The 24,447-nt window shown below is 45.0% G+C and overlaps 1 protein-coding gene across 1 annotated transcript; it reads left to right on the top strand.

The window, feature by feature from the left end:
- Window positions 1–15,238: 15,238 nt before the first annotated feature.
- Window positions 15,239–21,579, top strand: SRXN1 (sulfiredoxin 1). The gene is made up of 2 exons (XM_069751032.1): window positions 15,239–15,623; window positions 20,999–21,579. The coding sequence occupies exons 1-2, from the start codon at window positions 15,390–15,392 to the stop codon at window positions 21,200–21,202; spliced, it is 438 nt and encodes a 145-aa protein (XP_069607133.1). The 5' UTR covers window positions 15,239–15,389; the 3' UTR covers window positions 21,203–21,579.
- Window positions 21,580–24,447: the final 2,868 nt, after the last annotated feature.

Below are 24,447 nucleotides of genomic sequence, written 5' to 3'. Positions count from 1 at the left end.
CAGGTCCCACGTAACCCCGTCATGGCGGCCTCCCTTTACGTGCCGTGGGCCCCCAGTACGGCCTTTCTGTCCCATCATTGGCTAATATGTCAATCACTGTCACTGTAGCAGGCATAGCTACACAAAGGCACATAGGCACAAAGATACCCCGCGCAGACCCCCAACAGCCCTGGCAACCCCACACAGACCCCCGGCAGACCCCCAACAGTCCAGCACAGACCCCCGGCAGACCCCCACAGACCCACGGACAGCCCGCAGACCCCGCCCGCACACACATACACGCACAGTCTCTGCCCACACTCTTCCCTCCTCCCGATCTGCAGCATTTCCCCCGCAGCTAAACTGCAGATCTTTTTTACATCTGCAGTTTTGCTGCGGATGTGCCCAACTCAATGCAAGTCTATGGGTGCAGAAACACTGCAGATCCGCACAAAGAATTGACATGCTGCGGAAAAAACAACGCTGTGTTCCCGCGCTTTTTTCTCAGCAGCATGTGCACTGTGGATTTGGTTTTCCATAGCTTAACATGCTACTGTTAAACGCATGGAACACTGCTGCAAATCCTCAGCATCATAAACGCTGCGGATCCGTGGTAAAATCCACAACGTGTGAACATAGCCTAAACCTTCACATCCTGCTGTCAATAGTGACTGCAGCATGTGAGGAGATTGACAGAGGGAGATTTCTCCCTCTCAAGCCCATCTGAACCCTTGCAGAGGCATTTCCAGCGACCCTTTATAGAAAACTATATAATTATTTATTCTGTACGGCGACAGATGTTAAAAAGAATTATGCTATTTTTATTCATCTCATCTCACAAGCAATGATTAAAAAAAAATGTATGTATCCCAAAATGGTATCAATAATGCAGCTTCTTCCACGCAAAAAAAAAAAAAACACAAGCACTTGTACAGCCTTATAAAGAAATAGGTTGAACCCCTAGAAAATAATGGAAAAAAAATAAAATTCTAAACAGCGATTTTCTCGTGCAAAAGAAGTAAAACATAAAAAAATATATAAATCATCATAATCATATCGACTTACAGAATAAATTTAACATGTCAATCATACTGCATAGTGAACTTGGTAAAAAAAATAATCTAAAAATAATTCTAGATTTATTGGGTTTTTTTGTACCCAAACTTAGTACAAAAAAAATAATAAAAAGTAATCAAAAAGTCAAATTTATCCAAAAATAGTACCAGTTAAAGCTACAGCTGGCCCCATAAAAAGCGAGTCTACATACAGCTTCGCTTACAGAAAAATTAGAAAGTGATAGGTATCAGAACGTGCTGACCGCCTAAACAAGGAAAAGAGTAATTTCTTATGCAAAAGTAGCAAAACACAAAAATATATGTAAATCTGGTATTGTAGTGATCGCAACGACCTGCAGAATACAGATAACATGCCAATTATACCTAACAATGCATGATGTTTAAAGAGAACCTGACACTTGACACATACTGCCCAATCCATAGGTATCAGGCACTGACTGTATGAACACAGCCAGGTATGTTTGATTCTAAAATACTGCAGCGTTTCAGAGAAAAACATACTTTTAATGGCCGCCGGCAGACAAGTTGGACAGGCAGATCTCCTGGATTGTATTTTAGAATCAAACATACCTGGCTGTGCTCATACAGTCAGTGCCTGATACATGCCTCCTACAGATTGGGCAGCATGGATACTTACTTTAGAAAAAGAGCAAAATAACACACACACAATACATATATATATATATATATATATATATATATATATATATATATATATATATATATATATATATATATATATAGTAATATGGCCACCGGACGGGTCCTTGAGGGGAGATATGTGTCATCGTGGTTATTAGCTGCGGTGATGTGAGCTCGGAAGCAGGCTCCAGCACATATAGTGCCGAGAGAGTTCTTAAGCCATTCCAGGGCTGGGTTTTACGAGCAGTCATAAGAGTATGTGCACACGATGCGGATTTGCTGCGCATCCACAGTGGATTTTTCCGCGCAGAAACGCTGCAGATCCGCACTGTGATGCACAGTATAATGTTATTCTATGGAAAAAAAAAAAGCTGTTCAGATGGTGCAGAAAAATCAGTACGAAATTGCTGCGGATTTAAAAGAAGTGCATGTCACTTCTTTTGTGCGGATCTGCAGCGTCCCTCCATGTAAAAAATCAGCAGTGGCAAAAACCGCAGAAAATCCGCAGCAATTCCGCATAAAAACCGTACAAAATCCGCATAAAAACCGCGACAAATCCGCGCCTGCGGATTCTGCCAGGAGATGCGGATTTTGTGCAGTAAATTCTGCAGCTCTTTTCTTTCATGTGCACGTAGCCTAAGAGATGGGTGGAAAGACTGCTCACATATCCCTACCACAGGGATTTGACTTTGCAGTAAGTAATAAAAATGCCTTAAAGGGAACCTGTCACCCCGTTTTTTCAGATTGAGATATAAATACTGTTAAATAGGGCCTGCGCTGTGCGTTACTATAGTGTATGTAGTGTACCCTGATTCCCCACCTATGCTGAGAAATACATTACCAAAGTCGCCGTTTTCGCCTGTCAATCAGGCTGGTCAGGTCAGGTGGGCGTGGTGACATCGCTCTTTTCTTCCCCAGCTTTCCGTTGGTGGCATAGTGGTGTGCGCATGTCCAAGTTCCGAATTCCCTGCGCGTACGTGAAGAAACAGCGCGCGATCTGCGCTGTTATCCCTTTCATCGGTGGGGGCGGCCATCTTCCTGGGGCCGCACGTGCGCAGATGGAGTGCTCTGCTGCGAGGGGCTTCAGGAAAATGGCCGCGGGATGCCGCGTGTGCGCAGAAGAGATCGCGGCGGCCATTTTCCCAAAGCCGAGTTTGCATCTCGGCTTTGGGAAAATGGCCGCCGCGATCTCTTCTGCGCACGCGCGGCATCCCACGGCCATTTTCCTGAAGCCCCGTGCAGCAGAGCACTCCATCTGCGCATGCGCGGCCCCAGGAAGATGGCCGCCCCCACCGATTAAAGGGATAACAGCGCAGATCGCGCGCTGTTTCTTCACGTGTGCGCAGGGAATTCGGAACTTGGACATGCGCACACCACTACGCCACCAATGGAAAGCTGGGGAAGAAAAGAGCGATGTCACCACGCCCACCCGACCTGACCAGCCTGATTGACAGGCGAAAACGGCGACTTCGGTAATGTATTTCTCAGCATAGGTGGGGAATCAGGGTACACTACATACACTATAGTAACGCACAGCGCAGGCCCTATTTAACAGTATTTATATCTCAATCTGAAAAAATGGGGTGACAGGTTCCCTTTAAAACATTCTCTCTCATTATTCTGGCATTTAGCAAATATTAATAATTATGGTAATCCTAACTGACCTAAGACGGGAAAGGTTTATTTTGATTTCATGTCAGATACTGAGACAAAACATGCAGATGTGTCTTTTTATATAGTGGATGTAAACTTCTGGTTTCAATTGTGTATATATACAACGTTTTATTTTTTTTTCCTGCCTTTTGTTTATCTTGCCTTCCAGTAAAGTGTTAAGAAAAGTTTAGCTCAATTAAACTAAGTTGCACCCCCCAAAAAAAATAAATAAAAAATAAAAAAAAGGTTGTCATAAAGGCCAAAATTGGCTGAGAAGACAATCGGCTGAAACTAATTTGGATCCCCTGTAGATTCCATGTAAACAAATTCTAGTTTTAGCAAGTTGTTTCCGATATCATCTACTTTGTACATGACACTGAGATCATTCCATTGATGATTCACTGTATCAAAATTCCAGTGGATCAGAAGTTTACATGCACCGAGTTGATTTTGCCTTTAAACCCTTCCTGACATGTCACGTGCATCTATGTCACAAGTCGAGTGTAGGGCTCATGTATTTCCAATGTCAAGTGACTGGCAAGAAACACGGCGGCGAGATCAGGAGAATAGGTATCAACACGCCAAACGCGCGTCAGGGATACTTGTACTTGAAGGTGCGCACTGGGAGCTACCTTTGGCAGTATGGGTAAGGATTACTTCTTGTGATATTGATAATATTAGAGTATGGTGGGGATTATTTGTAGAGGAGGTCTTAGGGCTCATACTCACTTGCGCGAAACTCGGATGAGTCTCGCCGGCACTCGGATCACAGTGTGCAGCCGCATAGGAATACATGGAGCTGCATGCTCCGCTCCTGAGTGCCGGGTGCAGTGCCGGGTATTTGCCGTGCAAGATTCATCCGAGTTTCGCGCAATTGAGTATGAGCCCTAGTGGCCATAATGGCAGATATGGACATGTTATTTTAAAAGCTTCCCCTCTGACTCACCGCACCTTCATTACCCACCTGCATGGATGTTAACCCTGTTGTGCTAGTTACCACTCTTTTTGTTTGTCTTTTTTAACCCCTGCATAAAACACTTCAGTTTTCTCTTGGCAGTAAAGAAGTTGCTTACAGAAAGCAGGTTTTGGATTTTTTGTGGTGTGTTTCATTTTATGCATTGTTTGGTGCAGATTATATATGTCATTTGTCTACAGTACATGTTTAATAAGGTTTTGTGGACTAAAAATGCAACAAAAACACACGGTTGTTTGTTTTTTTTTGCAGCATCTTTGCCACTTTCTTTTTGCTTTCTATGGTGAAAAAAACGCTGCAAAAATGCTGTGTGCACACGATGTGGAATTAGTGCGGATCCGCGCAGAAACGCTCCAGTTCCGCACAGTGATTTACAGTACAATGTAAATCAATTGGGGAAAAAAAAAGGCTGTGCACATGGTGCGGAAAAATCCGCATGAAAACCGCTGCGGATCAAAAGAAGGAGCATGCTACTTCTTTTGTGCAGAACTGCAGCGTTTCTGACCCCTTCCATTATAGAAATCCGCAGGGGTAAAAAATGCAGAAAATCAGCATCAATTCCGCAACAAAAACGCATAAAATCCGCGGAAAATCCGCACCTGCGTTTTCTGCCAAGGAGATGCGGATGTTGTGCGGAAAATTCTGCACCCCAATCCGCAATGTGTGTGCAGTGCCCCAGAGACCTGGTCGTTGCAGTAATGTCGCTCTGCCGCTAAGGGGAGTGATGGTTCGTCTGATGGCACTAAAGGAGTTCATCTGACCAGGTATCACCAGCACACATTATACTTCACACTCCGGCCACTAGGGGGAGCAAAGGGTTTTATTTATTAGGCCACTCCTCACACTGGTAAAACTAGGGGTTGGATAGGAAGTTAGTCAGAAGCTGACTGGGTTTTGTTCAAGCAACATCCCGTGGCAGGGGGTGTTGCGGGGGGAAGATTCAGGGGGGTCCCTGTCAGGCGTGGGAACCTGGCAGGCACCTAGCGACAAGGATAGAACGTTACGGAGCCGCGCCTGCGCTATCTGCGGCGGCATCGAAAGAAAGGACACGAAGCGAAAGATATTGTGAACAGTGAGAAACGAGATCAAAGCACAAAGGAGAGCCAGTAGGAGTCATGCCCGGAGAACAGCAACATCCTACTGAGGCACGTAGCTGGTGCCCGGAACACCGAGTAAATAACTGACTTTATGCCTTACTTCAAATACCGCAGGACAGTTAATTATAGGTTGGCTGTCTACCTTACATCACCTAAGCAGACATAGGGGGCAACGCATGGAGAGGGGCATCTCTAGGGTCCCGGAAGAGCTCCGAGCCTTCCCGTCAAACGGGTGCGTCCTAGCCATAACAAACCTGGGGGACGGAGAATAGAAAGAACTAGAAAGAACTAGAAAGAACTGGAACGAACGAGAACAGAAGTTGTGAGGACTATCCTGAATGCTCAGCAGGGAAGCACTACAACACACAGGCGCTAGTGGTAGGCCACGATTTCCACCTGCAAAGGGAACTCTGGATGTGCCTTCGGACCGGCCGGTCTCAGACAACCCTGTTAACCGTGCTCTGGATTGCGGATCCTGAAGCCTTCAGTAAACAGGTAAAGACACTGCAACCTTGTGTCCTCGTTATTGACTGCACCTCACACCATCGCCATCTACATTATCGGGAAGCCCTGGGGACACACTTCACCTGTGGGAAGGTATACCATCTAGCTGCATAACATCACCCCAGTGAACCCCAAGCAGCGTCGGTCTCACTGGCCGAATACCACAGGTGGCGTCACGAAACCTTGACCAACTACCATCACCCCTTTTGGACGCCCCTTAGCAGGGTCACAGACTGGGTCCAGCCACCGTGACAACTCCAGAACTGAGACAGAGAGGACCGGTACCGAGTAACCTGTGGCTCTGTGTCTGGGGGCGCTCCAACTTGGCGTCACAAACAGGATCGTACTTAAAGGGACACTGTCACCTGAATTTGGAGGGAACAATCTTCAGCCATGGAGGCGGGGTTTGGGGGTTTTTTGATTCACCCTTTCCTTACCTGCTGGCTGCATGCTGGCTGCAATATTGGATTGAAGTTCATTCTCTGTCCTCCATAGTACACGCCTGCACAAGGTGCAATCTTGCCTTGTGCAGGCATGTACTACGGAGGACAGAGAATGAACTTCAATCCAATATTGCAGCCAGCATGCAGCCGGCGGGTAAGGAAAGGGTGAATCAAAAACCCCCAAACCCCGCCTCCATGGCTGAAGATTGTTCCCTCCAAATTCAGGTGACAGTGTCCCTTTAAGCCAGAAGAATCAGGTCATGTGTACCTTGGAACTGTGATTGAATTGTGTTTGAACTGTGATTTATTGCAAAGACTGTGTATTGCAAAAGACCGCCAAGATTCCCGCCAAAACCGCCGCCATTGCCACACCACGAGGAGCGCAGGAGAAGAAGGAAGGCGTGCCATGGGAGGAGACTGCCAAAGAGGCACCAAAACTGACGACTGCCCTCTCCGACTACAGCTACAGGATGACGAGCTCAGGAATGCAGGAGCTCAAACCCCAGAAAATGGAGGAGCAGCGTGTGTGTGCCACCGTAGGTCAAGGAGCAGGGATGACGACCAGCGGGTGCCAGAGCGACAACGGAGTGACCCGGGATCGTCCATGCTCACCGGAGGCGAACCAGAGCCTGCCGCTGCTGGAGGTGCCATACCACCCGACTCCAGACGTGGGACTGTCGACGGTGAAGAAATCGAAGTCGGAGCTGTGCAAGAAGATCGCACAGGGAGAACCGTGTTCACTTCTGACTGATGTCGTGTCACCTATTATAGTAACAAACCTCGAAACTCTGACAGATTGTATATAGTTATTTAACTGTTTCCTGTTTTTGCTGCTTAAAATCCGTCTAGGGTTATTTCTTAAAGGGATCCCTTTGTTGACCCGGGATCCCTATTGTTTTACATTTTTCCCTATTTTCTACAAGTTCATCACTGTTTTAACCCCTTAACGACCGCCGATACGCCTTTTAACGGCGGCAGTTAAGGGTACTTAAACCACAGCGCCGTTAATTAACGGCGCTGTGGAAAAAGTGAATAGCGCCCCCCAGAGTCTGAATTTCTCCAGGGTCTCGGCTGTCGGGGGTAGCCGAGACCCCAGAGAACATGATTCGGGGTTTTTTTACCGACCCCGCTTTTGCGATCGCCGGTAAACGGTTAATTACCGGCGATCGCAAAATCGGGGTCGGTAAAAAAAACCAAAAAACGCGATTTCCCTTTTAATTTCTCTGTCCTCCGATGTGATCGCACATCAGAGGACAGAGAAATGGGGTCCCAGATAGCCCCCCAATACTCCCCTGTCTCCCCCGGTGCTCCTCGTGGCTCCCGAAGGGCGCCGCCATCTTTTTCCGTCAAAAAAATGGCGGGCGCATGCGCAGTGCGCCCGCCGGCCGGGACCGGGAGGATCTTTGGGGTCTCGGCTGCCGAGGGTAGCCGAGACCCCAAAGAACATGATCGGGGTCGGTTATACCGACCCCTGTTTTGCGATCGCCGGTAATTAACTGTTTACCGGCGATCGCAACAAAAAAAAAAAAGTGTGTAATTCTCTGTCCTCTGATGGGATCGCACATCAGAGGACAGAGAAATAGGGGGATTCGGAGACCCTATTATACTTACCGGTGTCCCTGGGTCCTCCTGCGTCCTCTCCTGCCTGCCGGCGTCTTCTTTGGGAAACAAAATGGCGGGCGCATGCGCAGTGCGCCCACCATCTGTCGCCATCTGCCGGCCGGCAGGAGAAAGCAGTCGGGGCTAAAATTTGGGTTATGGTTAGGTTTAGGGCTAGGGTTAGGGCTAGGGTTAGGGTTAGGGATAGGGTTAGGGCTAAATTTAGGGTTAGGGTTGGGGCTAAATATAGGGTTAGGGTTGGGGCTAAATTTCTTTCACACTTGCGTCGGTACGGGGCCGTCGCAATGCGTCGGCCTGACATACCGACGCACGTTGTGAAAATTGTGCACAACGCGGGCAGCGGATGCAGTTTTTCAATGCATCCGCTGCCCAATCTATGTCCTAGGGAGGAGGGGGTGGAGTTACGGCCACGCATGCACGGTCGGAAATGGCGGACGCGACGTAGAAAAAAACGTTACATTGAATGATTTTTTGTGCCAACAGTCCGCCAAAACACAACTGATCCAGTGCATGTCACGATCTGTTGGCAATACAAGTCTATGGGCAAAAAAATGCATCCTGCGGGCACATTTGCAGGATCCGTTTTTTGTCCAAAAAGACGGATTGCCAAGAATGCCAAACGACGCAAGTGTGAAAGTAGCCTTAGGGCTAGGGTTAGGGTTGGGGCTAAAGTTAGGGCTAGGGTTGCGGCTAAAGTTAGGGTTAGAGTTGGGATTAGGGTTAGGGTTTGGATTAGGGTTGGCATTAGGGTTACGCTTGGGATTAGGGATAGGTTTGGGATTAGGGTTAAGGTTAGGGTTGGGATTAGGGGTGTATTGTGATGAGGGTTAGGTTTGAAGTTAGGGTTGAGATTAGGATTAGGGGTGTGTTGGATTTAAGGTTTTGATTAGGGTTATGGTTAGGGTTGACATTTGGGTTGTTTTTGGGTAAGGGTTGTGATTATCGTTAGGGTTTGTGATTAGGATTATGGATCGGGTTGGGATTAGGGTTAGGGGTGTGTTGGGGTTAGGGTTGGAGTTAGAATTGGGGGGGTTTCCACAGGTACATCAGGGGGTCTTCAAACACGACAGCCAATTTTGCGCTCAAAAAGTCAAATGGTGCTCCCTCCCTTCTGAGCTCTGCCATGCGCCCAAACAGTGGGTTACCCCTACATATGGGGCATCAGCATACTCGGGACAACAACTTTAGTGGTCCAATTTCTCCTGTTACCCTTGTGAAAATAAAAACTTGGGGGCTACAATATCTTGTTTGTGGAAAAAAAATATTTTTTATTTTCACGACTCTGCATTCTAAACTTCTGTGAAGCACATGGGCATTCAAAGTTCTCACCACACATCTAGATAAGTTCCTTGGGGGGTCTAGTTTCCAAAATGGGGTCACTTGTGGGGGGTTACTACAGTTTAGGTACATCAGGGGCTCTGCAATCGCAACATAAAGCCCACAGACCATTCTATCAAAGTCTGCATTCCAAAACGGCGCTCCTTCCCTTCCGAGCTCTGCTGTGCGCCCAAACAGTGGTTTACCCCCACATATGGCACATCAGCGTACTCGGGATAAATTGGACAACAACTATTGCTGTCCAATTTCTCCTGTTACCCTTGTGAAAATAAAAACTTGGGGGCTACAATATCTTTTTTGTGGAAAAAAATATATTTTTTATTTTCACGACTGCATTCTAAACTTCTGTGAAGCACTTGGGCATTCAAAGTTCTCACCACACATCTAGATAAGTTCCATGGGGGGTCTAGTTTCCAAAATGGGGTCACTTATGGAGGGTTTCTACTGTTTAGGCATATCAGGGGCTCTCCAAACGCGACAAGGCATCCGATCTCAATTCCAGCCAATTCTACATTGAAAAAGTAAAACGGCACTCCTTCTCTTCCAAGCTCTGCGGTGCGCCCAAACAGTGGTTTACCCCCACATATGGGGTATTGACGTACTCAGGAGATATTGCACAACAACTTTTGTGGTCTAATTTCTCCTGTTACCCTTGTGAAAATAAAAATTTTGGGGCAAAAAAATCATTTTTGTAGAAAAAATGAGATTTTTTTTTATTTTCACGGCTCTACGTTACAAACTTCTGTGAAGCACCTGGGGGTTTAAAGTTCTCACCACACATCTAAATAAGTTCCTTAAGGGGTCTAGTTTATAAAATGTGGTCACTTGTGGGGGGGTTTCCACTGTTTAGGCACATCAGGGGCTCTCCAAACGCGACATGGCGTCCGATCTCAATTCCAGCCAATTCTACATTAAAAAAGTAAAACGGCACTCCTTCTCTTCCAAGCTCTGCGGTGCGCCCAAACAGTGGTTTACCCCCACATATGGGGTATCGACGTACTCAGGAGAAATTGCACAACAACTTTTGTGGTCTAATTTCTCCTGTTACCCTTGTGAAAATAAAAATTTTGGGGCAAAAAGATCATTTTTGTAGAAAAGTGTTTTTTTATTTTCATGGCTCTACGTTATACAATTCTGTGAAGCACTTGGGGGTTCAAAGTGCTCACCACACATCTAGATAAGTTCCTTAAGGGGTCTAGTTTCCAAAATGGTGTCACTTGTGGGGAGTTTCCACTGTTTAGGCACATCAGGGGCTCTCCAAACGCCACATGGCGTCCGATCTCAATTACAGCCAATTCTGCATTGAAAAAGTCATGAGGCGCTCCTTCACTTCCAAGCTCTGCGGTGCGCCCAAAAAGTGGTTTACCCGCACATATGGGGTATCGACATATTCAAGAGAAATTGCACAACAACTTTTGTGGTCTAATTTCTCCTGTTACCCTTGTGAAAATAAGAATTTGTGGGCGAAAAAATCATTTTTGTGTAAACAAATGCGATTTTCTATTTTCACGGCTCTACGTTATAAACTTCTGTGAAGCACTTGGGGGTTCAAAGTGCTCACCACACATCTAGATAAGTTCCTTAAGGGGTCTAGTTTCCAAAATGGTGTCACTTGTCGGGGGTTTCCACTGTTTAGGCACATCAGGGGCTCTCTAAACGTGACATGGCGTCCGATCTCAATTCCAGCCAATTCTGCATTGAAAAAGTCAAACGGCGCTCCTTCACTTCCAAGCTCTGCAGTGCGCCCTAACAGTGGTTTACCCGCACATATGGGGTATTGGCGTGTTCAGGAGAAATTGCATAACAAAATTTATGGTTACATTTCTGTTTTTACACATGTGAAAATTAAAAAAAATGGTTCTGAATTAAAATGTTTGCAAAAAAAAGTTAAATGTTCATTTTTTCCTTCCACATTGTTTCAGTTCCTGTGCAGCACCTAAAGGGTTAATAAACTTCTTGAATGTGGTTTTGAGCACCTTGAGGGGTGCAGTTTTTAGAATGGTGTCACACTTGGTTATTTTCTATCATATAGACCCCTCAAAATGACTTCAAATGTGATGTGGTCCCTAAAAAAAATGGTGTTGTAAAAATGAGAAATTGCTGGTCAACTTTTAACCCTTATAACTCCCTAACAAAAAAAAATTATGTTTCCAAAATTGTGCTGATGTAAAGTAGACATGTGGGAAATGATATTTATTACCTATTTTTCGTGACATATCTCTCTGATTTAAGGACATAAAAATACAAAGTTTGAAAATTGCAAAAAATTTTTCATAAATAATCGCAAGTAATATCGAAGAAATGTTACCACTATCTTGTATTGTACTTCATGTACAATATGTCACAAAAAACAATCTCAGAATCAGCGGGATTTGTTAAAGCATTCCAGAGTTATAACCTCATAAAGGGACAGTGGTCAGAATTGTAAAAATTGGCTCGGTCATTAAGTACCAAATTGGCTCTGTCACTAAAGGTACTGTCACACTTAGCGACGCTGCAGCGATACCGACAACGATCCGGATCGCTGCAGCGTCGCTGTTTGGTCGCTGGAGAGCTGTCACACAGACCGCTCTCCAGCGACCAACGATCCCGAGGTCCCCGGTAACCAGGGTAAACATCGGGTAACTAAGCGCAGGGCCACGCTTAGTAACCCGATGTTTACCCTGGTTACCATCGTAAAAAAACAAACAGTACATACTTACATTCAGCTGTCTGTCCCTTGCCGTCTGTTTGCTGCACTGACTGCTGGCCGCAAAGTGAAAGCAGAGCACAGCCACAGCGGTGAGTCACCGCTGTGTGACTCACCGCTGTGCTGTGCTTTCACTTTCACTTTGCGGCCAGCAGTCAGTGCAGGAAATAGACGGCAAGGGACAGACAGCTGAATGTAAGTATGTACTGTTTGTTTTTTTACGATGGTAACCAGGGTAAACATCGGGTTACTAAGCGCGGCCCTGCGCTTAGTTACCCGATGTTTACCCTGGTTACCAGTGAAGACATCGCTGAATCGGTGTCACACACACCGATTCAGCGATGTCTGCGGGGAGTCCAGCGACGAAATAAAGTTCTGGACTTTCTTCCCCGACCAGCGATCTCCCAGCAGGGGCCTGATCGCTGCTGCCTGTCACACTGGACGATATCGCTAGCGAGGACGCTGCAACGTCACGGATCGCTAGCGATATCGTCTAGTGTGACGGTACCTTAAGGGGTTAAAGGACTGCCGAATCATGGACAGTGAATGGTTCAAAAACTGTTTTGTAAATAGTTCGCACCTTCTTAAAGGTGCCCTCTACTGGTTTTACAAAAGAAGGAAGACTTTGCGAAGAGACTGTTTCTGAGTACAGCACAGAAGGTCTTGCTTTCTAACGAACTTGCAGACAGAGAGGATCTGCACTACCTCAAAGAGGCTTGGTTTCCTCTTAAAGGGAATGTTCACATGTTGCACTTAAGTATAATGTTGAAAGTTAAAATTGTAATAATGTTGAGATTTAGGAAAAGTAAATAATGTTACTAGAGATTGAGGACAGGAAAAGTTGGAAGCCGAATTTCAACACAGTGAACCCTTAGGGGTTAGAGAGTCCTCCTGAGAACCATAGAAAGATAGTTAGTTGCGCTGACAGAAGAACAGATGACAGTAGGCCCAGACAAGGAGCTAGGCGGTCCTGCATTTGTGAAGTTAGAAAAGTAAAGAAAAAGTTAAGTTTGTCATATAGTATTTTATAGTAAGCCTTTAGTGGGTTCAGCCTATACGCCCCTAAAGGAGAAGTTAAATTATTGTTCAAGCATTTGCACTTAGTAGAATACCCGGCTGGGTAATAGGAATTATTTATAGTCCGTAGAATAGAGTGTTATTTAAAATATTTAAACTTATTTTTGTTTGTAACGTTCAAGTGTTCTCACCTCCCATAAAGGGAAGCATTGTTATATAGGCGTGGGAACCTGGCAGGCACCTAGCGACAAGGATAGAACGTTACAGAGCCGCACCTGCGCTATCTGCGGCGGCATCCAAAGAAAGGACAAGAAGCGAAGGATATTGTGGACAGTGAGAAACGCGATCAAAGCACAAAGGAGAGCCAGTAGGAGTCGTGCCCGGAGAACGGCAACATCCTACTGAGGCGCGTAGCCGGTGCCCGGAACACCGAGGAAGTAACTGACTTTATGCCTTACTTCAAATACCGCAGGACAGTTAATTATAGGTTGGCTGTCTACCTTACATCACCTAAGCAGACATAGGGGGCAACGCATGGAGAGGGGCATCTCTAGGGTCCCGGAAGAGCTCTGAGCCTTCCCGTCAAACGGGTGCATCCTAGCCATAACAAACCTGAGGGACGGAGAATAGAAAGAACTAGAAAGAACTGGAACGAACGAGAACAGAAGTTGTGAGGACTATCCCGAATGCTCCGCAGGGAAGCACTACAACACACAGGCGCTAGTGGTAGGCCACGATTTCCACCTGCAAAGGGAACTCTGGATGTGCCTTCGGACCGGCCGGTCTCAGACAACCCTGTTAACCGTGCTCTGGATTGCGGATCCTGAAACCTTCAGTAAAGAGGTAAAGAGACTGCAACCTTGTGTCCTCGTTATTGACTGCACCTCACACTATCGCCATCTATATTATCGGGAAGCCCTGGGGACACACTTCACCTGTGGGAAGGTATACCATCTAGCTGCCATCACATCACCCCAGTGGACCCCAAGCAGCGTCGGTCTCACTGGCCGAATACCACAGGTGGCGTCACGAAACCTTGACCAACTACCATCACCCTTTTATTGGACGCCCCTTAGCAGGGTCACAGACCGGGTCCAGCCACCGTGACAACTCCAGAACTGAGACAGAGAGGACCGGTACCGAGTAACCTGTGGCCCTGTGTCTGGGGGCGCTCCATGTGCACATGGCCTTAGAAGCGAAATGCTGCAGTTTTAAAAAAACACAGTAGTTTTCCTCTTCGGTCAGGAAAAAAAAAAGCAATCGTGTGCACGAGATTTCTGAAAATTTATAGCTTTTGCAGGTACTGTAAAAAGCAGCTTTTAATTTACATAAAATAGCAACGAAAAAAAAACTGCAGAAAATGCAATGTATGAACATAGCCTAGGTTACTTGCATTATTTTTGATGTTTTCTTGTTGGTATGATAGGTTTTAAATAAAGCTGTTTTGTTTTTGATACTTCCTGGTATTTGGCTCTGGCCACACTTTATCGACTTAGTCATGTGCGGATTACATGTGTTTTTATTGTGTTCCCACAGAGGAAACGCACTAAAAACACACGTGCGTTTTTTATCTGTGGATTTTCCGCATCTAATGTAAGTCTATGGGAAAAATGTACACATAAAACTCAGCGTAGCAGCAAGAGAAATTGACATGCTGCAGATTTGAATCCCATCCACTTTGCTGGAATTGTAAGACTCCGTTTTTTATGCAGAAAAAATATGCAGCGTTGAAAATTCATCGTGTGCACGCGGCGTTAGAATTTGGAGTATTCCTGCCGAATGCTCTTCTGTGCCGTCACTGTAACACTGCAGCAGCAACAGCACCCTGTCGTGCTCATGTGGGCGACCCACACTAACCAGGGATGTGTAAATGGTAAAAAATGTTATAAAGTTTATTATATATCTGTGAAAAGGAAGCCAAAATGATACCGTGCCCCTATTATCATGACAGCCGGGCCCGACGTACTCGTAATCAATGCAGGAAATAATAGCTGCAATGGCGTTTTATGTAAATAATCAACATGGAACGGAAATCTCCATGTTTGTGCAATAACATGACAACGGCTCCGCTCACTACAGACCAGAAATGCTCTGCAGTCGCCACACCGTGCTGATTCACCCTGAGTCAGCTGCTGGAATGAACCACTCCTGACACAGGGGGGAAGGGAACAAAAAACCCCTAAAAGAATCTTTTTTTTGTTCACTTTTTTCTCTGTCATGAGCTTTTCAATGCCATAAACATCCACGTCAGTGTTCCTCCACTAAAGCTAGAAGGTTGAAAGCTAATTTTTACAACTCTCGCGTTTATAGTAAGTGGTTTCTTCAAGTTAAAACACCAGGAAGGATCTGAAACACGCCATGCATGTATCTCGAGGGGCGCTTAGAGCGACTGCGAGCTGGAAAAGTGGATCTCTGGGAAAGTATATGGGCCAGACACGTAGGATGATGGCGGATGACACCGTCCAGGAAAACCGGAGCGTTCATTCCCGTAACATCTCCGAAGTCCATAACATCCCGATGAGGGTGCTGATCAGACCTATCCCGTCTGTTCTAGAGGAGGGGAAGGTGCGGAGTCTGATGGAAACCATCCAGGTAACAAAACCGCTCCGTGACCTCCCTAGTGTGAACAGTGCGCATACAGCGCGGAGAAATATGTTCTATTCATCCACCTTTAGGATGAGGATTTACAAAGATTATGGTGACACACATCACTGCCAAGAATTGCTTTATGGCAACGCAGATGAATGAGGTTACATCGTGACCCTTAGGCTGCCGTCACACTATCAGTATTTGGTCAGTATTTTACATCAGTATTTGTAAGCAAAATACACACACACACACGTATATATATTGCATAGTCTCCTTTATTATGTATATTTTCATCCCTTATTACACAGTGCCCTCTCTTGTTATGCACAACATCGTCCCTTACATACAGCTCCGTCCCTTACATATCAGATTATATAGAGCCCTGTCTTTATTACATACCATCCTGTCTTGGTAGATGTATAATGCAATGATGGCTGATGGAGCATGGGAAAGCTTCCTTTCTAATGGAAGCGGTTATGGACTAGTCATCTGGTCACCAGCTCCATCATCAGCAGTGATTTTATATCTAACAAGAGAGGCGATTATGTAATAAGAGGGCACTGTGAACAAAAATAACAAGAATGCACTATGTAAGAGACAGCACTGTACATAACATCAGAGAAAGCTATAGAATAAGGGATGGAACCATATATAACTAGAGAGGATGGTATGCAATAAATAAGGAATGGTGTTATACATAATAAAAGAGGAAACTATAAGGACGGCGCTATACTTAATAAGTGAGTACACTATATACTAAGGGACTGTGCTATACATAATAAGTGAGTACACTATATACTAAGTGACTGTGTTAAATATAATAAGTGAGTATATTATATACAGTGGGGAAAAAAGGAATTCCTCAGCCACCAATTGTGCAAGTTCTCCCACTTAAAAAGATAAGAGAGGCCTGTAATTGGCATCATAGGTAGACCACAACTATGAATAAATAAGTATTTGGTCACTTAAAAACATGCAAGATTTCTGGCTCACACAGACCTGTAACTTCTTCTTTAAGAGGCTCTTCTGTCCTCCACTAATTACCGGTAGTAATAGCACCTGTTTGAACTTGTTATCAGTATAAAAAAGACACCTGTCCACATGTATGTTCGCCCATGGGCTCCAATAAGCTGCATTACGACGCAATGTTGCATTTGTACAGAGCGATCTTCAACAGTACACCCTAAACCATAAAGAGGTTCCACCTCACAATAGGGACTATTTTTTTTTTAACTATGGCCCTAAAACTGACAGGTAGTTCCTAACTAATTGCCTGTTCTACTCGGCACTGACAGAGCAGTCACTGACCACTCCTTCCGGCAATTCAGCTGCTCTACATCTTCAGGACTGTGCTGTTGATGGGGCTCTACTGCTGACGTCATGCGGATTGACAACCGGCACTCCACAGGTAGGCAGTATGACAGCTGCAGTCATGACCCATAAACAGAGCAGAGAGGAAGAGAAGCAGCTGTGCTGTCGACAGGACATCAGCAGAAGCAACTGAACTGCCAGCAGGAGCGGTCTGTGACCGTTCTGTGCCGGTGGAGATCGGCATCGGGAAACAGGTAGGTAGGTAGGACTAAGTGCCTGTTTGTACTTAGGCCCATAGTACAAAAAAATAAATACAAAATGGTCCCGGATAACCCCATTAATGTACATTTTTGATTAAAATGGCCTGAACTTCCAACAATCTGCAGATATAGAATATGTGCACATGACAACGTTTAGGGTATGTGCACATGTAGAAAGATCCTCTGCGGATTTTTCCGCAGCGGATTTGATAAATTCGCAGGGCAAAAACTGTGCGTTTTTCCTGCGGATTTATTGCGGATTTACCGCGTTTTTTGTGCGGATTCCACTGTGGCTTTACACCTGCAGTTTTCTATTATGAAGCAGGTGTAAAACCGCTGCGGATTCCGCACAAAGAATTGACATGCTGCAGAATGTAAACCGCTGCATTTCCGCACATTTTTTTTCTGCAGTATGTGCACTGCGGATTGCGTTTCCCATAGGTTTACATTGTACTGTAAACGTATGGGAAACCGCTGCGGAAACGCTGCGGATCCGCAGCAAAATCCGCAGCGTGTGCACATAGCCTTAGATGCCGGTGTACTGAAAACTAGTGAACGTCTTCCAAACGGAAACCATCGGGAGAATGGTCAGGTCACTTCTTTTACCTGTTTCATTGCTTTCGAAGCCTGAAGCAGTTAAAGGGAGCTCAAAAATCCTGATTATACACACAGCAAGTCACTTTACCATTGCAGTGTAAATGTTTATTCTTTTTAGCATTTTTTAGGCACAATTCAAGCAGATTTCAGGTAGAATCCGCCTCACAGGGCCGGCGTCAGCACCCGACACAGCGGGCAAATGCCGGGGCCCTGGGGAGAGGGGGGGCCCACTCATGCTGTCATAGATACAGCTGGGAGAGCAGAGCAGGAGATAACATGCTCTCTCCCCCCACAAAGTCACGCTGGCTGCGTTCTCTTAACCCCTATGTGCCAGCTCTGACACAAGCATCTTCTCACTCAGTCAGTGCAGCCAGGCAGGCACACATAGGGGTTAACAGAAGGCAGCCAGTGTGACATTGTGGGCGGAGAGAGCACGTTCTCTGCTCTCCCCCCTGGGTGGCTGCAGACAGTGCTGAAGTTTATCAGGCAGATTCTGAGGAGCTCCGTCCTACTAGTGCCTGAGTGAGTGCAAAGGTATCCAGCAGTGGTTGCAATTGTGGCTCAGTCTGCTGCTGTCTTTCTCCGCTGCCTAAAAATGTGGGTGATGTCTGGAGGAGCAGCTGGTGGGGTGCAGCCTGTAGCCGCCCAGCTCACCCAGAATACATGCATGCTGCACCAAACCTGCACCAGTGGGGTAGGAAGAAGCTTAACCCCTTCCCATCTGTATGAAGGTTATTGCTGAACCTTAAAGATAACAATCCGACCCGCATAAATGGGGTTAACCAGATGCCAGGAGGAAGGGGAGCTGCTGCCATGGATAAAACTGAGCTGTGGGCTGTAGGTTGGGGCCCCGTGGCCCCAGGCTGGTGACTGGAGGGACTCTGCCCAGTGCTGGCATGTGGGTGATTTCTGCTCCGGAGTCTCAGCTTCTCTCCTCCACATCACACTGTGCAGGCACAGCAACATTGGTTGTCTCTGTCCAGGTCCAGCAGCTGCCACTGCTCCCACCACGGACATGGCATCACTTAACCCTTCCCCTGCAGCCACCGGCAACAAATCCACATTATTCCTTGATTAAATCAGGTTCCAACCCAATAGAGGAGCAGACATTTCCTGCTGCCATTAGGGTCCGGGAGGGGGTGACATTGGCTGCCCTGCTACTCTGTAGTGGGGGGTGACAAGTGTAACATGGGGTAACGATGACAGAGAAATGCACAGGATAATAGTGAGAGCGACAGAGGGCAGTGTATGGTATGGAGCAGTCGGGGTGGGCTGCAGGATCCCCCCATACTGTACATGACTGCTCGGGACAGGGAGGCGTTTAATGAGCTTCTAATGATGGGGCACTAATTGGGTCATTAGGGTTTGTGGAAAGGATTCAGCATCAGGTCCCTCATTAATGCCCGAGCCGCCTGTTACTTTGTAGCACAGATCTGTTGGGGCCGCAAAACCAAACAACGTTGTTTATGTAGAAAAGTCTTTGTTTCATAGAAAAACTCAAAACAGAAAAGCACCTCTCCTGTATATATACACTGCACAGCACCTTTCCTTCTGTATATATACACTGCACAGCACCTCTCCTGTATATATACACTGCACAGCACCTTTCCTCCTGTATATATACACTGCACAGCACCTCTCCTGTATATATACACTGCAGAATCTACAATAGCTGTCACTCATGTAAGAAGTGAAATCTGGCATTGTACTATACATTTCTCTGCCGTATCTGTGCATCATAAATCGGGGTATGTGTTAAAGGGGGGGCCCACTGAGACTCTTTCGCCCGGGGCCCTCGAAAACCTGGAGCCGGCCCTGCCGCCTCACATAGCTGTAACAGGAATTTCCTGCCCCAAATTACTCAAACGTTACTGTAAATGTAAAAAAAAATTGTAATATCGAACTTTAAATTTGTTCTCCCTTCCACACCAATCACTTAGATCTTCTTTTGCTCCCTTTTGTCACCACACAGGGCAGTGATCACACATATTTGAAGCGGTTTAAAGAGGTTGTCCATAGAAACGGAAGAGAAAATTTCCAATATGCTCACATTTTAGAAAACCCCGGTCTTTATTTTCTGGAGTGTCATTCCAATGTTGCTGACCGACCAGAAACATCCAATGCAAAAAAGACGTAGACAGGCACATAAAATAATAATTAAAAAAAATGTCAAGCTTTATTCCAGGAATGAAGCTAGAAGCCATTTTTATTATTATTTTTGGATTTGGATGGACGTCGTTCGCTTTTTTAATTTTTTTTTTAAATTTTCATTACAGGGGTTGTCCTTAGGATAGGTCATCAATGTCTGATCAGTGGGGGTGCGACACCCAAAACCTCCGCCAATCAGATGTTCCTGATGTTGGTGTAACTGGTCAGTTACAGACCTGCACAGCACTGCTGTCTACTAGATAGTGTCTGTGGCCAAGTACTGCACGTCCGACCCCTATTCAAACAAAGAGGGGACCACCAACGCTGGGAATAGGTGATCGGCAGGGGTCTTGGGTGTTGCACCCCCACCAATCAGACATTAATGACCTATCCTAAGGATAAGCCATTAATGTTAAAGTGTTGGACAACCCCTTTAAAAAACAGCACCTAACCAAAAGAGAATGAGGCACAAATACTAAAGCCGCTAATAACAAACTAGTCCAGAATAGTGGAGAACAAAACAATGATCAATCGGAGTCTTTATGCTTTTTTTTTTCGTATAAAAAACCTATGGCAAACTGCATTAGAAAAGGTGGCACCTAGAGCATGATGTATTATGGAAAATGGCACAAAATGTGAGAGAGTCGTAAATGAATTTAATAAGCCTGGTCAAAACCCCAAATCAATGATGGATAAAATCTTATGATCCCTCACCTAGTACAGGTCATTACAGTACTGTCATCACGAGCAGTTTAGCTATAAAGAAAGTTGAACCCAATCCCAAGAGTTCCCTATAAACATGGGCAGAAGATGTGATTGGGTACAGCACTAGGTGCCACTTTTTTCATGCATTTTTGCCAAAGAATTCTGTTTATTATAAAATGGCTTAGGGAAAACCTATGAAGATATAAAAAAGATATAAAAGAGTCACAAGAAAAAAGCTATAAATAATTATATACAGCAGTTGGGATTGGTTTTACAGAAATGTAGGTAGGTCAAGAACATATACTGTACTGACTCAAAAGTCCTGAAAAATAAAACTTCTTGTTTGTTTCACAATAGGAGGACGCAGACCTGGTGCCCCCCATAGACGTTCTTTGGATTAAGGGTCGTAATGGGGGGGATTATTACTATTCCTTTGGGGGATGTCATCGCTATGCAGCTCATCAGAGACTCGATAAAGAAACTATACCAGCGAAACTCATCCATTCGTCCGTCAGTGACCTGCGCACATATCTTGGTTCCAGCACCCCGGATCTGATGTAAGGGGTCTATGGACATTATCCCCCAACTGACTGATCTGAAGACGGGAAGATCGGTGCTCTTTGACTGTGGATGCTCCAATATTGAAGGGTCACCGTTACAAGAGGCAGCTGCTCTTGACAAATTTCACGCTACAGGGAGAGCTCTGTCCAGCATTTTAGAAAGGCACTGTGCGCAATCGCCAAGAGTCTTATACATCTTATAAGGATCAGACTGTAGAAAAGGGTCATGAGGGATTCACTGATTATTTGTCAACCCTCAGAAGAGTGAGAATTATTTTATAGATTGAGAAGATGCATTTATTTGACAACTTGAAATCATGATATATAGCAGTGTTCCCCAAGTTCGGTCCTCAAGAGCAACCAACAGGTCTTGTTTTCAGGATTTCCTTAGTATTGCCCAGGTGAGAATTCCATCATCTAGACAGGCAACAATTCCATCACCTGGGCAATACTAAGGAAACCCTGAAAACATGACCTGTTGGTGGCTCTTGAGGACCGGAGTTGGGGAACACTGATATATAGAATGTACTGTGATGATATTTATTAAACATAGGGTTAGATATCCTGCTACATGTTTGTATTTTTTTCTATAGCTCGCTTCCTTGTATAGGTTTCTTTTTGATTTCTAGCTCACTTCTGAAATTTAATGTTACTGCTTATAAAACTTTTGATGAAAGTTTGGAAAATCATAGACTTGCTTACGTGTTTCAGACAGAAGCAGCGTTTTAGTTTTAGCTAAGTGAGTCTATATTTTAATATCCACCTTGATGTTAAATTATATATAATTTTATAGGGGAACTCTCGCTAAATTTTTCAAGCTGGGCTGGACACGCAATGTAATATTGACTGTAGAGTAGATTAAAACGATTTTATTTTTATATGTCGCCTCTTTGCTGCAGAAATGTTGGCAATCAAAGTATTTGGCATCTAATGAGTTAACCTTTAAGTCCAAGTGGGTGGTATCAGATCGTTTTCACTCCAGGAGGGGGGGGGGGTGTACTTCTTCCCCCTGTATGATGCTGACCAATCATAAGCAGGCAGCAACACTAAAGGGAAAGAAGCACACGCCCCACAATTGTTTAGAGTAGGCTTCTCAGTGTTTGAGGTGTAATCACACTCATGTCTGCTGCGCTGAAGCAACTTTCCATCGCTCTGCTCCTTCTGCGTAAGATGTAATTACGCCCTGCACTGATCTCACTGCAGAGCGATAAGTTACTTTAGCATAACAGACATAATTGTGATTACTGACATCTCTGGACAGGTGGTGAGGGATGGCAGTACAGCAGAGGTGATAGTGCTATGAGAGTAGGAGAGCAGAAAGAAGAGTTTGTAATGTGACACTGGTAAACTCAGCTGTGCTGCCCCTTCCCTACAAGTACCTCATCTGAACAGTCTTGGTTGTCGGTGCTTTCTAATTATTCCCTAAGCTGTGGTGGGGGCATGTTCTTCTTGCACTTGTGTTGCTGCCTACTGATGATTGGTCAGCATCATACAGGAGGGAGAAGTACACTCCTCCTGTGAAATCTTGGATGTAACAAAAGTTAATTCATTAAGTGTCAAATACATTGATAGCAATTATCTATGCAACAGAGAGACAAAATAAAAGAAAACCAAACCAAAAAGAAAAACATTTCATTTCATCGTTTCCATGCTTCTGGACAAAATATTTTTGCAGGATTTTTAATTAGTGGGTTGCAGTGCAATGCTATACTCCACAAAGAGACTATAAAGGGATTCTATCCCTACAAAACTTCCTATTGTTTAAATGAGGTTTTTATGTCAAATTTACTTTTTTTGTTATTTTTTTCCCACATCACAGTCTGTATTACAAATAAAATCTAGAAATCTTGCAGTTTTTACACTGACAACTGGCACCTTTTTTTTAGACTCTAAACTTCAGACCTTATCTTTTGTATTGCAGCATCTAATGAGCAAGTGCAAAGGTCCTTGTGAAGGAGAAGGGTGAGCAGGGTCGGATGTGACATTGCCTATTGTGATCGGTGGAACCTGTTTTATCTGCCATGTATAGTGGTGCTATCTGCCATTGCAATCCTGCTTCTACTGCTTGAAAAAGACCTTTGATGGTTGTCACATTTGGCACAATAAGGGCTCCTTTCCACTTGCGAGGAAAACGGACGAGTGCAATCCGATAAATAATCGGATTGCACTCGGACCAATGTTAGTCAATAGGTGTCTTTTCAGTTGCGATTTTTTTTTTCATCCGAAATCGGACTGAGAAAAAAATCACAGCATTCTGCGTATTGCTGAGCTTCTCGGATGAGACTTGCCAATGCAAGTCAATGGGTGCGACAAAAAAACGCACAGCACTCGCACCATGCGAGTGCTGTCCGATTTTTACGCACTGGTGTCCTTTGAAAAGCCGGCAATTCAGCGCGGTGTACAGTAAAATAACACTGACAGCTTAGATTAGAGTAGATATATACACATAGAGTATATATATATATATATATATATATATATATATATATATATATAATCTAATGCAGCGCTAGATAGCAGAAAAGCCGGTAATTCAATTGCCGGCTTTTGCTTTCTCCTTCCTAAACCCGACATGATATGAGACCTGGTTTACATACAGTAAACCATCTCATATCCCCATTTTTTTGCATATTCCACACTACTAATGTTAGTAGTGTGTATGTGCAAAATTTGGGCGCTCCAGCTATTAAATTTAGGGGTTAAATCGCAGAAAAAATTGGTGTGGGCTCCTGCGCAATTTTCTCCGCCAGAGTAGTAAAGCCAGTGACTGAGGGCAGATATTAATAGCCTGGAGAGGGTCCATGGTTATTGGCCCCCCCCTGACTAAAAACATCTGCCCCCAGCCACCCCAGAAAAGGCACATCTGGAAGATGCACCTATTCTGGCACTTGGCCACTCTCTTCCCATTCCCGTGTAGCGGTGGGATATGGGGTAATGAAGGGTTAATGTCACCGTGCTATTGTAAGGTGACATTAAGCCAGATTAATAATGGAGAGGCATCAATTATGACACCTATCCATTATTAATCCAATATTATGAAATGGTTAATAAAACACACACACACACACACTTTATTACAAAGACTTTTAATGAAATAAAGACACAGGTTGTTGTAATATTTTATTAGACTCTTAATCCACCTCAAGACCCTCGCTCTGTAAAAAAGGAAAAATAAAAACTCGAGCCTGGGAACTTTTCAGAATATTTTCCCACGCTCGACTTCATATGAGGACATCCAGCAGAGGG

Source organism: Ranitomeya imitator, chromosome 2 (assembly GCF_032444005.1).
Source record: "Ranitomeya imitator isolate aRanImi1 chromosome 2, aRanImi1.pri, whole genome shotgun sequence".
Taxonomy (NCBI): domain Eukaryota; kingdom Metazoa; phylum Chordata; class Amphibia; order Anura; family Dendrobatidae; genus Ranitomeya; species Ranitomeya imitator.
This window is presented reverse-complemented; position numbering and strand designations above follow the sequence as displayed.

What these genes read in the sequence shown, in the direction of transcription:
- SRXN1 (XM_069751032.1), top strand. Translation starts at nt 15,390, where the DNA reads ATGCATGTATCTCGAGGGGCGCTTAGAGCGACTGCGAGCTGGAAAAGT. An exon ending in GTCTGATGGAAACCATCCAG is followed by an intron (nt 15,624 to 20,998) that starts GTAACAAAACCG and finishes GTTTCACAATAG; the next exon opens with GAGGACGCAGACCTGGTGCC.